Source organism: Miniopterus schreibersii, assembly GCF_964146895.1.
Source record: "Miniopterus schreibersii genome assembly, chromosome: 1".
NCBI lineage: Eukaryota > Metazoa > Chordata > Mammalia > Chiroptera > Miniopteridae > Miniopterus > Miniopterus schreibersii.
Genome location: NC_138101.1, coordinates 133488225 through 133500470, shown reverse-complemented (window position 1 = coordinate 133500470; position 12246 = coordinate 133488225). Strand labels below are relative to the sequence as shown.

General features: G+C 47.4%; 1 protein-coding gene across 1 annotated transcript; it reads left to right on the top strand.

The window, feature by feature from the left end:
• The first annotated feature begins 758 nt into the window (after positions 1–758).
• Positions 759–12176, top strand: LOC308548785 (dehydrogenase/reductase SDR family member 4). Its single transcript, XM_081120853.1, has 8 exons — positions 759–1163; positions 2372–2549; positions 6777–6878; positions 8952–9022; positions 9211–9262; positions 9559–9693; positions 10109–10164; positions 11649–12176. Exons 1-8 carry the CDS (start codon positions 1033–1035, stop codon positions 11761–11763), a joined length of 840 nt encoding a protein of 279 aa, XP_080976979.1. The 5' UTR covers positions 759–1032; the 3' UTR covers positions 11764–12176.
• The last annotated feature ends 70 nt before the right edge of the window (positions 12177–12246 follow it).

The window sequence follows — 12246 nt, the reverse complement described above, 5'->3', positions numbered from 1 at the left end:
CAGCCCACTTGGCAGAAGTGGAGGCTGAAGTATTGGATACAGAATTTATAGCTGGAGAGGACTTTATCCATCACCTACTCCAGCATTTTCAGTTTACAGATGAAGAGTCTGGCCTGTGGCAGGAATAATAATTACTTTATGGTGGCAATAATTACTATGTTTAGTGGTTTACAGTTTATAAAGTGCTTTTACATTCAACAATTATTTTTTGAAGTAGGATGGAGGCCAAGACCTGGGGACTTGGTGATCGTGGAGAAGTGAGTGCCCCTGAGTTCTCTGTATTCCCACTGCTGGTTGGGGGGCCCTCTGGCCTCCTTGCTATCGCTTAGGCCTTGTATAAAGGGGAAGTCCTCCGGGGTAAAGGGTATAAGAGGTCCTGTCCTGCCAGAATCTTTATCCCTACACGTTGGTTACCACAGTGATCAGAGCCTGTCCTCCAGGCCTGTCAAGACGGAGGAGACCTTGAGGCAGAGTGAAGGGCAGTGCCAGGCCTAGACCAGCTGCTCCCCATCTCGTCTCTCTCCCAGGCTCCCCCACCCTCACCTGAGACCCTCTGCGAGGACCACAGGCCTGACCTCCATGAGCACTCTCAAAACATTTGCCCTATTGTGGGCTGTCACATACAATATTTAGACCCATACTTTTTCAGAGAAGGTGCATCCTGAGGTTCTGGGAAGCAAAAGCAACCACCCCGCCCCTCGAAAAATGACGTAGGCAAGCAGAGGTGGAAGGAAGGGTGCGAGGATGACTCCGGGTTCCCGCAGAGCGGCGGGCCCTTCAGGAAATCTGCGTGGACTGCGACGTCCCACCCCCGCCAGAGCAGAGCGGAGGGCTGCGGGCGCTGCGGCCAGGCGCCGGCAGGGGGCGCCCTCAACCACAGCCCGCTCCCTGCGCCGAGGTGCGGGCGCCAGGCGGGAGGAGCTGTCCCTCCGAGGGCGGGCCGGGAGCCGAGAGCCTGGAACGCGCCGGGAGGCGGTCCGTCCCTCGCGCCTCCCCACTGGCCCGGCGGAGCCTTGCGCGACCGGCCGCGCCATGCTTAAGGCGGGGACGCTGCTGGGCGCCTGTGCCCGGTCGTGGAAGTCGGTGCGGATGGCCAGCTCCAGGGTGGCGCGCCGGGACCTGCTCGCGAATAAGGTGGCTCTAGTAACGGCCTCCACCGACGGGTGAGTGCCCGGGCTGGAGTGTTTGAGGCCCCTGCTCTCTGGAAACAGGTCCTAACTGCTGTCCTTTGCCTACCGCCTGTGCTCAGGCCTCCCGCGGCCCAGGAAGTAAGGAACCACGTGGTTGCCCCGCAGCCCGCGGGAGCTCCTGGCGCTGCGGCCTCGGGCGCAACTGCGCTAGCCCAGCGCTGCGCCCCTCTACCCGGGGTCTCAGGCATCAGGGCTGCCCCATCAACCGGCCCCGCCTAGAGCAGACCAGACACCAGAAGTTCAAGACAGCCCAGGTTTCAAAACTACTATCCCACTGCCTCCATCGACCATGGAAATGTTCCAGACACCCCATTTGGGCACCCCGACAAGTCTCCCAGAGCCGCGCACCTTACCTAGACAGGACGCAAGACTCACGTATCCAGATTTATTTATTTTTTTAATATATCTTTATTGATTTCAGAGAGAGGAAAGGAGAGGGAGAGAGAGATAGAAACATCAATGATGAGAGAGTCATTGATCGGCTAGCCCGCAACCCAGGCATGTGCCCTGACCGGGAATCGAACCATGGTCTCCTGGATCCCAGGTCGATGCTCAACCGCTGAGCCACGCCCGGCCGGGCTGTATCCAGATTTTTGTTTGGCTGAGTACATTTTGGCCTCCCTTGCCCAGCCTGTCTCTGCACCCACCACTCTTGTCTATACTGCTTCTCCTTTTCACAGGACTGCTAGACACCAGCTCTACACAAATCTAAAATGCAAATGTACTTGACACGCTAATGGCTAACAATTGCAAAACGTGTAACCCTCACTCCCAGGAGAATAATGTAAAAAATTTACATTTCTAACCAGAGGCCCACCCTTTCATATGCACCCCAAAACATAACTAACGATAGAATTCTGAGATATGCAGACTAGTAAGGAAGATATTTGGGGCCAGGGCTCTTTTGAGTGAGACCATCCAGTCATGAAGTGGCTGCTGCTACGGCCCTAGCTCATTTCTTTCCCCTCAGTCCCTGCAGGGTATGAGGCCTGTGCTCTGTGGTGGGGCCTGTGGAAGGTGATTTCACTTTCTGGGAACCTAGTTTGAGGGCCAAAACCACAAGAAAAATAAGTAAACGAGTGCCCAAAAGGAGAGCTAAAATTCAAACTGAGGCACTCTGACTCCAGGGCCCATGCTTTCCATTACTGGCCTTGACAGTCCATCTCTCTCTCTGCCCACAGGATCGGCTTTGCCATCGCTCGGCGTCTGGCCCAGGATGGGGCCCACGTGGTGGTCAGCAGCCGGAAGCAGCAGAACGTGGACCGGGCAGTGGCAGCGCTGCAGGGGGAGGGGCTGAGCGTGACCGGCACTGTGTGCCACGTGGGGAAGGCTGAGGACCGGGAGCGGCTGGTGACCACGGTGAGCAGCAAGGATACGGGCACAGATCCAGGAGGTGGCAGAAGGGAACCAGCCTGAACCTCCTTCCCAGCTTTCCTGGACAACATTGGTGTGATCCAAGCCAGCACTATTAACTAAAACATAATATTGTGTTCTGCATACCCACACCAGTCCACCAGCACACTTTTATTGTGTGCCCTTCTTTTGTGTCTCTAAGAGTCATCCCATCCCAGTCAGAGAATCAAAAACCACTCTAATGCTTGCTTCAACCTGTATCAGCCCTTGGGGGCACCCAAAGAAACAGCTGGTCCTGGTTCTCCAGTAGTTTCCAATCTAATTGGGCAAGTGAGAAGGGCAGATACAATCACAAAATAGATGTTCCTACCTGTAAACAAATCAGACTCAATCCCCTGTTCTTCATGTAAAGGCACTCCCTGAAAACCTGCAGGAAGAAGCCCACCATGTTTTAGCTACTTATTGTGTGCCATTCACTTTGTTCAGAGTGACAACCACCCAAACAAGGCAAGGACTATTCTCCCTCTTTACACTCTGCTTAGAAAGGTGGAGCTATATCCCAAGGTCCCACAGCCAGTAAGAAAGGAGCCGTGAGTCAACCACGCCTGCCAAGCTGCCTACTAACTACCAGACATTTCTCCATTATCGTCAGGTGAGGCCATGGGTGCCCAGTTGGACTTTACTCTCAAAGACAGGTCTAAGCCAGCATCAGAGTTGTTACTTGGCACCAGCCTTCCAGCTATACAAGAAAATATGAACATCTGGCAAAGAAGGCTGCCCTTCTCTCAGGCGCAGGGCCCACACTTTATTCCCTGGAGTAGAAGGGAAAATCTACCCAAGAATGGAAAGTGTGGAATTGTACTAACCATTTGGAAGGCTGGCAGAAGTTATTTGGGTAATCTTAGAAGAGGGAGATGTTAAACAATTGTAGATGGCAAAGGTTATTCCAATTTTAAGAAACTGTTTGGAAATGCTCAAATGTGCATTGAAGTCTGGCTGGTGTGGCTCAGTTGATCGAGGGTTGTTCCCATGCACCAAGAGGTTGCTGGCTGATCCTCAGTAGTGGGTGAGCAGAAGGCAGCCAATCAATGTTTCTCTTTCATCGATGTTTCTATTTCTCCCTCTCCCTTCCTCTCTGTCTAAAAAACCAATAAAAACATATTTAAAAAAAATATATATATATATTTTTTTAAATGTGCATTGGAGAAATCCAAATATAGGTCCAAGAAAGTCACCTTGTCTGGCATAGGCTGCTGGACAGAGCTGGAGACTGGAACCTTGATCCTTAGGGTAAAGGGACCCATCTGGGATCCTGAGCCAATTAGTGACTAGCCATATGAAAGTACATAGAAACTTAATGTCAAAAACCTGCAGCCCTGGCCCAGCGGTGGAGCTTGAGCTAGACCTTAAGGAGTGGGTGGGATGGACAGATGGAATAGGACAGGATTCCAGATGACCTTGCAAAATGAGCAGGCAGCCTACGAGGGACTGAAGGGAAGACGGGAACATTGTCAGCCCCACAGCAGAGAGCACAGGTTCAGGAGTGTTGGTGTAATGGGTGGTGGGAAGGAGAGGGCATAGGGGCCCCCATAGCCTCCCAAAGGAGTTTAGACATCCTTGTAGGAAATAAGAGACCACGTGAGGTTTTGAGCAAGATGAAAATGGTTATTAAAGAAAGAGAATCTGGCACTGGTAGGAAGGATATATTGGAGTAGAGAAAACTCTGAGCCAACGACATCAGTGAAGAAGCTGTTGCTGTCATTCAGGTCTGAGCAGTGGTGGTGGGACCAGAATGGATACGCCCAAGAGACATTTAGTGGAACCAACCAATATTTGTTTTCTAACCTGGTGCCAAGAGATGGGAAACAGGAGGGATGAGTCAAAAATGACTCTCAGGCAATGCCAGGGTGGAGAATAATAGGATACTTGTTAGCAATTTGAGATGAGTTCTGCCTATTGCCAGCTGTCACCCTGTGATGAGGAAAGCTGCTGCCCTGAGGATAGTTACGACCCAGTGGCCTAATCCCCACCTTGAAGCTTTTCAAAGGTGTGGTGAGCAGAAACCACATCTACTGCTTCTCCATTTGATTATATTTTTCAAAAATATATACCTATCATGCCCTGGCTAGTGTGGCTCAGTGGTTAGAGTCAGCCCACGCATCGAGGGGTCACAGGTTTGATTCCCGGTCAAGGGCACATACCTGGGTTGCCAGTTTGTTCCTGACCCCTGTCTGGGCTCGTGCAGGAGGCAACCAATCAATGTAACTCTCTCACACTGATGTTTCTCTCTCCACCCCCCCGAACTCTCTCTAAAAAAATCAATGGAAAAATATCCTCGGGTGAGGATTAACAGAGATAGATAGATGATAGATAGATGATGATAGATAGATGATGATAGATAGATAGATAGATAGATAGATAGATAGATAGATAGATAGATAATAGATAGATGACAGATTAGGTAGATGATAGATTAGATAGATGATAGATAATAGATGATAGATTAGATAGATAGATGATAGATGATGATGATAGATAGATAGATAGATAGATAGATAGATAGATAGATAGATAGATAGATAGATAGATAGAGACAGAGAGATAGACAGACATCAAAACACAGAGCAAACAATGCTTAACCACTTTTGTGTAGTGATCACACAATTTAGAGAAAGACTTAGAAGACACCAGCTGGGTAGTCAGAGAACCTTAATCTTCTATGGTTCTCTGTCTCTGTTCAGTCTAAACCCAGCCTCACCCCCTCTCCATGCTGATAGGCCTGGAAGAAAAGGGGGGTAAGACGCAGAGCCAGAAATGAAAAGCATTCCAGGTGATTCTGGTGCAATCCACCACTTTCTCCCCCACCCCAAACACATGCATAGGGCACAGCCCATGACACTTTCTAATGTATTCTGTACTTTCCTAGCCACAAGTCCATAGGCCAGACTTACACAGAGCCAAGGCAAGTGACTGGGGCTTTGTGCCAGGACACCAAAATTTAGAAAGTGCAAGAAAGTATTGATACGGGTTTTAAAAGATAATGTGATTTTAAATTTTTGTGAAATTTACATGTTGACAGCTCAGGCGTTCGAAACATCTGAGCTTAGCACCTAGTTAGCAAGAATAATTAGTTAAAACCAGAGCTAGCAGATGGTACACGTTGCTAATAACATCCCTCCCTGCACCAAATCGTGAAACACAAAGTCAACTCAGGGCCCACTGACTGCTGCTTGTCCCAAGCATCAAAATTGCTAGTTCTGGCCCTGGCCAGTGTGGCTCAGTTGGTTGGAGCATCATCCCATACACCTACAGGTTACAGGTTCAATTTCTAGTCAGGGCACATACCTAAATTGCGGGTTCAGTCCCTGGTCAGGGCATGTATGGGAGGCAACTGATCGATGTTTCCCTCTCACATCAATGTTTCTCTCAATTTGTCTCTCTAAAATCAATAAAAAGTATATCCTCCAATGAGGATTTTTTAAAATTGCCAGTTCTAGGTAAATGCAATCTGATTTCCAGGTGGTATATTGTTGGCAGATTCTGTTTGGCCAGTCATTACTCCAGCACATTCCTGCCACCGCCTGCTTACAATTTATTAAGGAGGTGAGATGTTACCCTTCTTGGTTTTCCCAGTTTCAATATCAGCTCTGCCTTGAATCTTCCATGCCTCCTAGCCAAAAAAAAGGCAGGGATGACATTACAATCAAGTACGGTACTGCTTTAAGCCCAGGCTGGTGTCTCCCCCATCAGACCAATTTCAGTTCTGCCACCACTACCTAGCTTTGTGCCCTGAGAAAATCACTTCGCCTCTCCCAAAGACCAAAATGAATAGGCCTCCTGCTCTTAGCTGGCCCTAACATGTCATTACTGAGTCATAGGACCTTGAGAAATTAACTTCCCTGGACCTCAGAGTCATCACTTTCACCATGAGGACATGGAACTAGATGACCTAAAGGCCCCTCCCAGTGGTAACTTTCTATGAGTCTATTTAAACTAGTTTCTCCATTCAGGTAGGTAAGTTAATGGTAACTCATACCAAAGAGAACTGGACAGTAAGCACTTGGAGAAATGGGGCTGGGACTCAACGTGAAAAGAAGGGTCTAGAAAAATTCTGAGGCCATGAGAATAAAGGAGCTCCCCAAAGAGAAAGTGTAAAGAGTAAAGTGTAAAGATGCTGAAGAAATGAGACAACCGACTGACCTGAAGCCCTGATTCAGACCTTACTCTCTCCAGGCTGTGAAGCTTCATGGGGGCATTGACATCCTGGTCTCCAACGCTGCCGTCAACCCTTTCTTTGGAAACCTAATGGATGCCACCGAGGAGGTGTGGGACAAGGTAAGAGGGGATTAAAGCAGCAAGGGGCCAGCTTCGTAAAACAGTGCAAACTCAGTCTGCTTTTAGAATGCATTTGTCAAGTGCAATGTAAATGTGAGGAATCCTTGGGATTTCCCACGCACCTGGACTGCATCTGGTAAAGGGCTAGTAGGACGTGGCTTCCTCTCTCCCTGCCCATCTCTTTCATTGCTTCTTCTGACATTTTGTCTTCTTCCATTTGCTCCTTGCTAGTCGCCTTCTTCCCTACACCCCAATCCCCACCCTGCCCTTATCCAGGCCTAGCCAGGCTCTTCTTCCTGGTTTATTTCCAGGGGACATGGCAGCTAATCTGCCAATAACTAATACACTTAAATTTGCACACCACTCCTCCCCCTTTTCAGCTGCCAAAAAAGAGTATTTCTCATTAGTTGGAAAACTTTAATAGCTTCTAGTAAGTAAAATACCAATTCTTTAATAGCTAGTTTAATACCAAAACTTTAATAGCTGCTCATTAAGTGAAATACCAATTCTGGTGAAAAGACCTAAGTTGCCACTTTATAACATACAGCCTTTGAAAAAGACCTGTGCTCTTTTCTTCTTAACTGCAACAAGAAAATTGGAGATCCAGATATCTAAATTCAAGTGTGGAATTTTGGGGTTTATGAGAGTGTGTATAATTACATAATACCTATAATATATTTCACACACCTACATTCTTTAATTATAAAGCCTTAATTAAAACATTTGTCTTCATTTACCAAGGTTAATATTCCCACGTGGTTTGGAAATGCTAGTTTTTTTATGATGGCCCGTGGTTTTACTTTTCTTCTGATGTCATCAATTATGTCTCAACACTGCAGTTTAAGAATACTAAAATTCTTTATCCGTGCTTTATCCGTGTTTCAGAGACATAGAAACCAAAGTGCCAAATGCTCTTCAGTGAGTCAGTTCCTGATTGATGTTCTTTAAAGTAGAAACACGTCTTTCGTGAGCAGTCTGAATGGAGACCGCAGGAAAATAATTTTAAACCAAGTAATTTTTCTGTTTAGTTTGCATTTTAAAAAATATCACAGTATTTCAAATCTAAATGCCAAGGTTGATTCTTGATTGAACCTTGGATTTTTAAAATAAGGACATTTGGGAGACAATTGGGAAAACTTTATTATGGACAACACATTAGGTAAAATCATTATTATCAGTGTTAAATTTCTTGGGTGTGGTCATGGATTATGGTCTCTTAGAGAATGGATATTATGTAGGGATAAGTATGTAGGGTTAGAGAGCATTATGACATCTGCAACTTAACTTTCATTGGTTTAAGAAAAAATGGTATAAATACACAGATAGGGCAAATGGGGCAAAATGTGAACAATTGATGAATCTAGGTAAAGGATATTAATTGTACTTCTGTTTCAGCTTTTCTCTAAGACTGAAATTTTTCAAAGTAAGCCTGGAGGGTATGGGAGGGGACTATCCCAGCTGCAATGATCATGCATCTGTTTTAAATGATGGATGTGGGATTTTTATTCCAGCCTATGCCCCAGCTTCCCCAAAAAGTGCCTCTTCATGATCCCACTTTCCAACAAATGTTCAGCCAGACAATCCATCCTGGAGGGCCAAGACCATCTCACTCCCTGAGCTCAGGAGCCAGAGGAGTGCTGGAACACCCCCGGGCCCAAGGTCAGGCCACATTTTCCCTGAGAAGTATGCCCCACTCAATGGCAGGTCCCAGGAGGCCAACCTAATTCCATCCTCTCCCTGGTTAGGAGAAACAGAAAATCCAGCTCAAATCCAAAGTTGCCCTGAGAGTTTAGGTCCATACTAGGCCAAATCATACTTAGCTAGTTAGGAAACAAGATGAACCAGGCTCTGTTCTTTCTCACCCAAACCTATTGTTTCATCCTCTAGCTGAATAAGCTAGTGAAAGACACTTCTCCCTGGGCCTTGGTTTCTTCACTTCAAAGGTCCCAGGAAATCATCTCTAAGATCTCCACCAGCTCTACCAAGATGATGTGAGGGATCCTATTATGACTGCTCACCGCCCTGACCTCTCTAGCTCTCTCCTCAAGCTGTTTCTCCTTCTCTCGGTTTCAGATTCTGGACATTAATGTGAAGTCCACAGTCCTGTTGACAAAGGCAGTGGTGCCAGAGATGGAGAAACGAGGGTACAGAGAGGGAGAGGGAGAGGGAGAGGGAGAGGGAGAGGGAGAGGGAGAGGGAGAGGGAGAGGGAGAGGGAGAGGGAGAGGGAGAGGGAGAGGGAGAGGGAGAAGGAGCCTGGGTGCAACAGGCCCCACGTAGTCTGAGGGCAGGGGGTCTCTGCTGGGTAGAGGGTCATTCTCTTCTTTTTCCAGAGGCGGCTCAGTGGTGATTGTGGCCTCCATAGCAGCCTACACTCCGTTTCCTGTAAGAATCCCTTTCTCTGCTACTTCCATCCCTTCCTCCACCCTGCACCTTTCCACCCTCCAGTCACCCTAAGAAGTTTTTATCCCCCTTTGGAACACCACCAAGTCCCTTCCCATAAAATAGATGCCTTGCCTCCACGAACAACAACCTTGGGGAGGGTTAGCCTCAAGACAGTTTTCTAACTGGGACCCTCTATTACAGGAGATGCCCTATTATCTACTGCCCTTTAAGTCTTCCAATAAGAACCAAGAATGAACCAGAAACAAAGAGACTGTCCCATTTTCTCCTTTCCCCAGGGCCTGGGTCCTTACAATGTTAGTAAAACAGCCTTGCTGGGCCTCAGCAAGAACCTGGCCATAGAGCTGGCCCAAAGGAACATTAGGGTGAACTGCCTGGCGCCCGGAATCATCAAGACTAACTTCAGCCGAGTGGTGAGGAGGGGGAGTCGTGCATCCTGCTGGGGAAGCATCCACCTGGGTCCTGAGCTCCCAATCACTCCTGCCCCCCTCCCCAGGCTTTTCTGTACCCCCCCCCCCCACATGCCAGCCACCTGTCCAGACCAGACCCGCTCCTTTCTCAAGGTGTGCTGTGGAGACTGAGAAATTCAGACTCTACTCACACTGTTTTGTATTGCAAGTGGGTAGGAATTGGGGAGACCCAGTGAAATGTCTCACTAGAATCTGAAAAGAATGAAACAGAAGAGGGCAGTGGGGAGAGACTGGGGGCTAGGAAGTGAAAGAGGGCATCTGTCCACCCTTCCTCTCAAGGGATGTGCAGGCATGCAGTGTCCTCCTTTCTGTCCCTCCCTTTCTTCTTTCACATAAAGAGATCCCCCTTTTCTTGCAGTTTTGGATGGACGAGGCAAGAGAGGAGAGCATAAAAGAAGCCCTACGGATAAGAAGGTAAGGCTGTCACACAGAGTTAGGAGGGATAAAGATGGAAAGGTCTGGTCCATCATAGCCCACATCTTGTGTCTCTTGGTCCCACAGACAACAGGGGTATGCTCTCCTCTGCCTCAAACACACATACTTCACAAGTTTGTAAGCATTGCATCACTACAGTGCGGGGGGGGGGGGGGGTGCAAGGAGCCTGCTTCCATTGCAAAACAAACACAGAGGTGCCCAGGTTTCAGCAGAGAAGAGCTCTGGGAGAGGCCCTGAATCCTCTCTCCAGCTGGCTGTTTGCTTCCACCTCTAGGCATCCCTAGCTACTAGGGACCAAAACCAAAACATGCTTTTGTAGTTCTCTTTGAGTAAAAAGGCATGTTTTCAAAGCTCAGGTTGATGATCCTACAACCCAAATTAAAGGACTGAAGAGCTTTTACTAAGTCCCAAAACTCCCCTGCCTAAGAAAACTAGCCTCTTCCCCAAGGGGCTGGATGAATTGTTTAGGCACCATCTGGCTCCCTTTCCTCTAAGTTCCCTGCCTCTCTCCAACTTCTGGCTTCTGGGAACTCTTGTCTTTAGCTTCTCCATCTTGTCCTTCAAGGACTACTTGTGCAAACAAGGCCTACTTAAGGAAGGAGAGCCCCTCCAGTGTTCCCAAATCCATTCTGATGCAGGCATAACTCACTAATAAGTCAGGGTATTGTCATCTTAGAGCCCCGTGATTGACTAGCCCCATGCTTCTCAATCTTGGGTGCTTATTAGAATCAGCTGGGGAGCTTATGAAGCTGCAGATGCTCAGGCCCCACTCCCAGAGATTTTTTTTTATTGGTCCAAGGTAGGACCTAGGCATCTTTGGGGGGGGGGGGGGTGTTAAGCCTTCTTGGTGATTACAATGTGCAGCCAGGGTGAAGAACCACTAATCTGAGCTTTCTAGGTTTGAGATACCCACTCTGCCCCACCTCTAGAGCATTCTATGACAATTATGTTAAAGTATTCCCAACTATGCAGTCACTGATACAAACACTTTAACACATTCTCACAAAATGAACCTGACTCTAAGGGACAAAAATAGATTCCTGAAAAAGTTGTCTGTGAATTGAAGCTGTGCAAATGGAATCATTTTAAACAAACCATTTACTGTCTCACAGACTCCCTGACACTTGACTAGTATGCACTCATGTGAAACAAATTCTTTGAAGTATAAAATAACTGCTCACCAGTTTATATAACTTTGGATTTTGGTGTCCTAAGTTCTCTAAAGAACAAAGCATCTCTGTATTATTTGAATATAATTTATAGTGGTTTTTGCAGAGTACAGTATTTATGCTTATACTAAATTATAACAGCTTATCATTATGATAACCCTATTTGATGGGCTTGTACACTGGTCCTGAAAAATCATCTAATACTTCTTAAGCAAATTTCATTCTCTGTGAACCAGGTCAGGGAGCCTGGCCTGTTTGATTTTTACTCCTTTCCTTGTTTTCCCTATACCCTAGGATAGGCAAGCCAGAAGAATGTGCAGGCATTGTGTCTTTCCTGTGCTCTGAAGATGCCAGCTACATCACTGGGGAAACAGTGACAGTGGCTGGAGGGGCCCCATCCCGCCTCTGAGCACCTGGAGAGAGCCTACCAGGGCAGAGACTGGGCTCCAACTCCTACTCCAGTTCCAGCACTCATCCACTGGCCTTTCCCACCTCTGCCTATCATACCTTTACCCCGCCCCCCAAAAATCAGTTCTGCCCTGTGACAAGACCCAGCCTTCCCTGTTGTCCTTTGGTCTTATGAGGATTCCCACTGTTGCTGTAGCCTTAAGATAAAGATTTCCCCTGAGGACACAGAGAAGGCCTGCTGAGAAGGCTGAGTCTACCTTGGCAAAGACTAACATATATATGTTTTATTTTTTTCTGGGCATCTGGGCAATTTGAAGGAGGTGGGAGAAAAGGAACCTGGAGTTGAAGGAGGGGCTGGGAACGTTGAAGATTAATTTGCAAATGAGGTGCAAATAAAATGCAGATGATCGTGTTGCTTTGACTCAATGTGTTCATTATTTTAGTGTGGGATGCATAGGTGTGGTAGATGAGCAGAAAGCGTAAT

Excerpts from the sequence above, each read along its gene's own strand:
- LOC308548785 (XM_081120853.1), top strand. The coding sequence starts at position 1,033 with ATGCTTAAGGCGGGGACGCTGCTGGGCGCCTGTGCCCGGTCGTGGAAG. Across the intron at positions 9,023-9,210 it reads CCAGAGATGGAGAAACGAGG|AGGCGGCTCAGTGGTGATTG; the intron begins GTACAGAGAGGG and ends TTCTTTTTCCAG. Across the intron at positions 9,263-9,558 it reads CAGCCTACACTCCGTTTCCT|GGCCTGGGTCCTTACAATGT; the intron begins GTAAGAATCCCT and ends TCCTTTCCCCAG.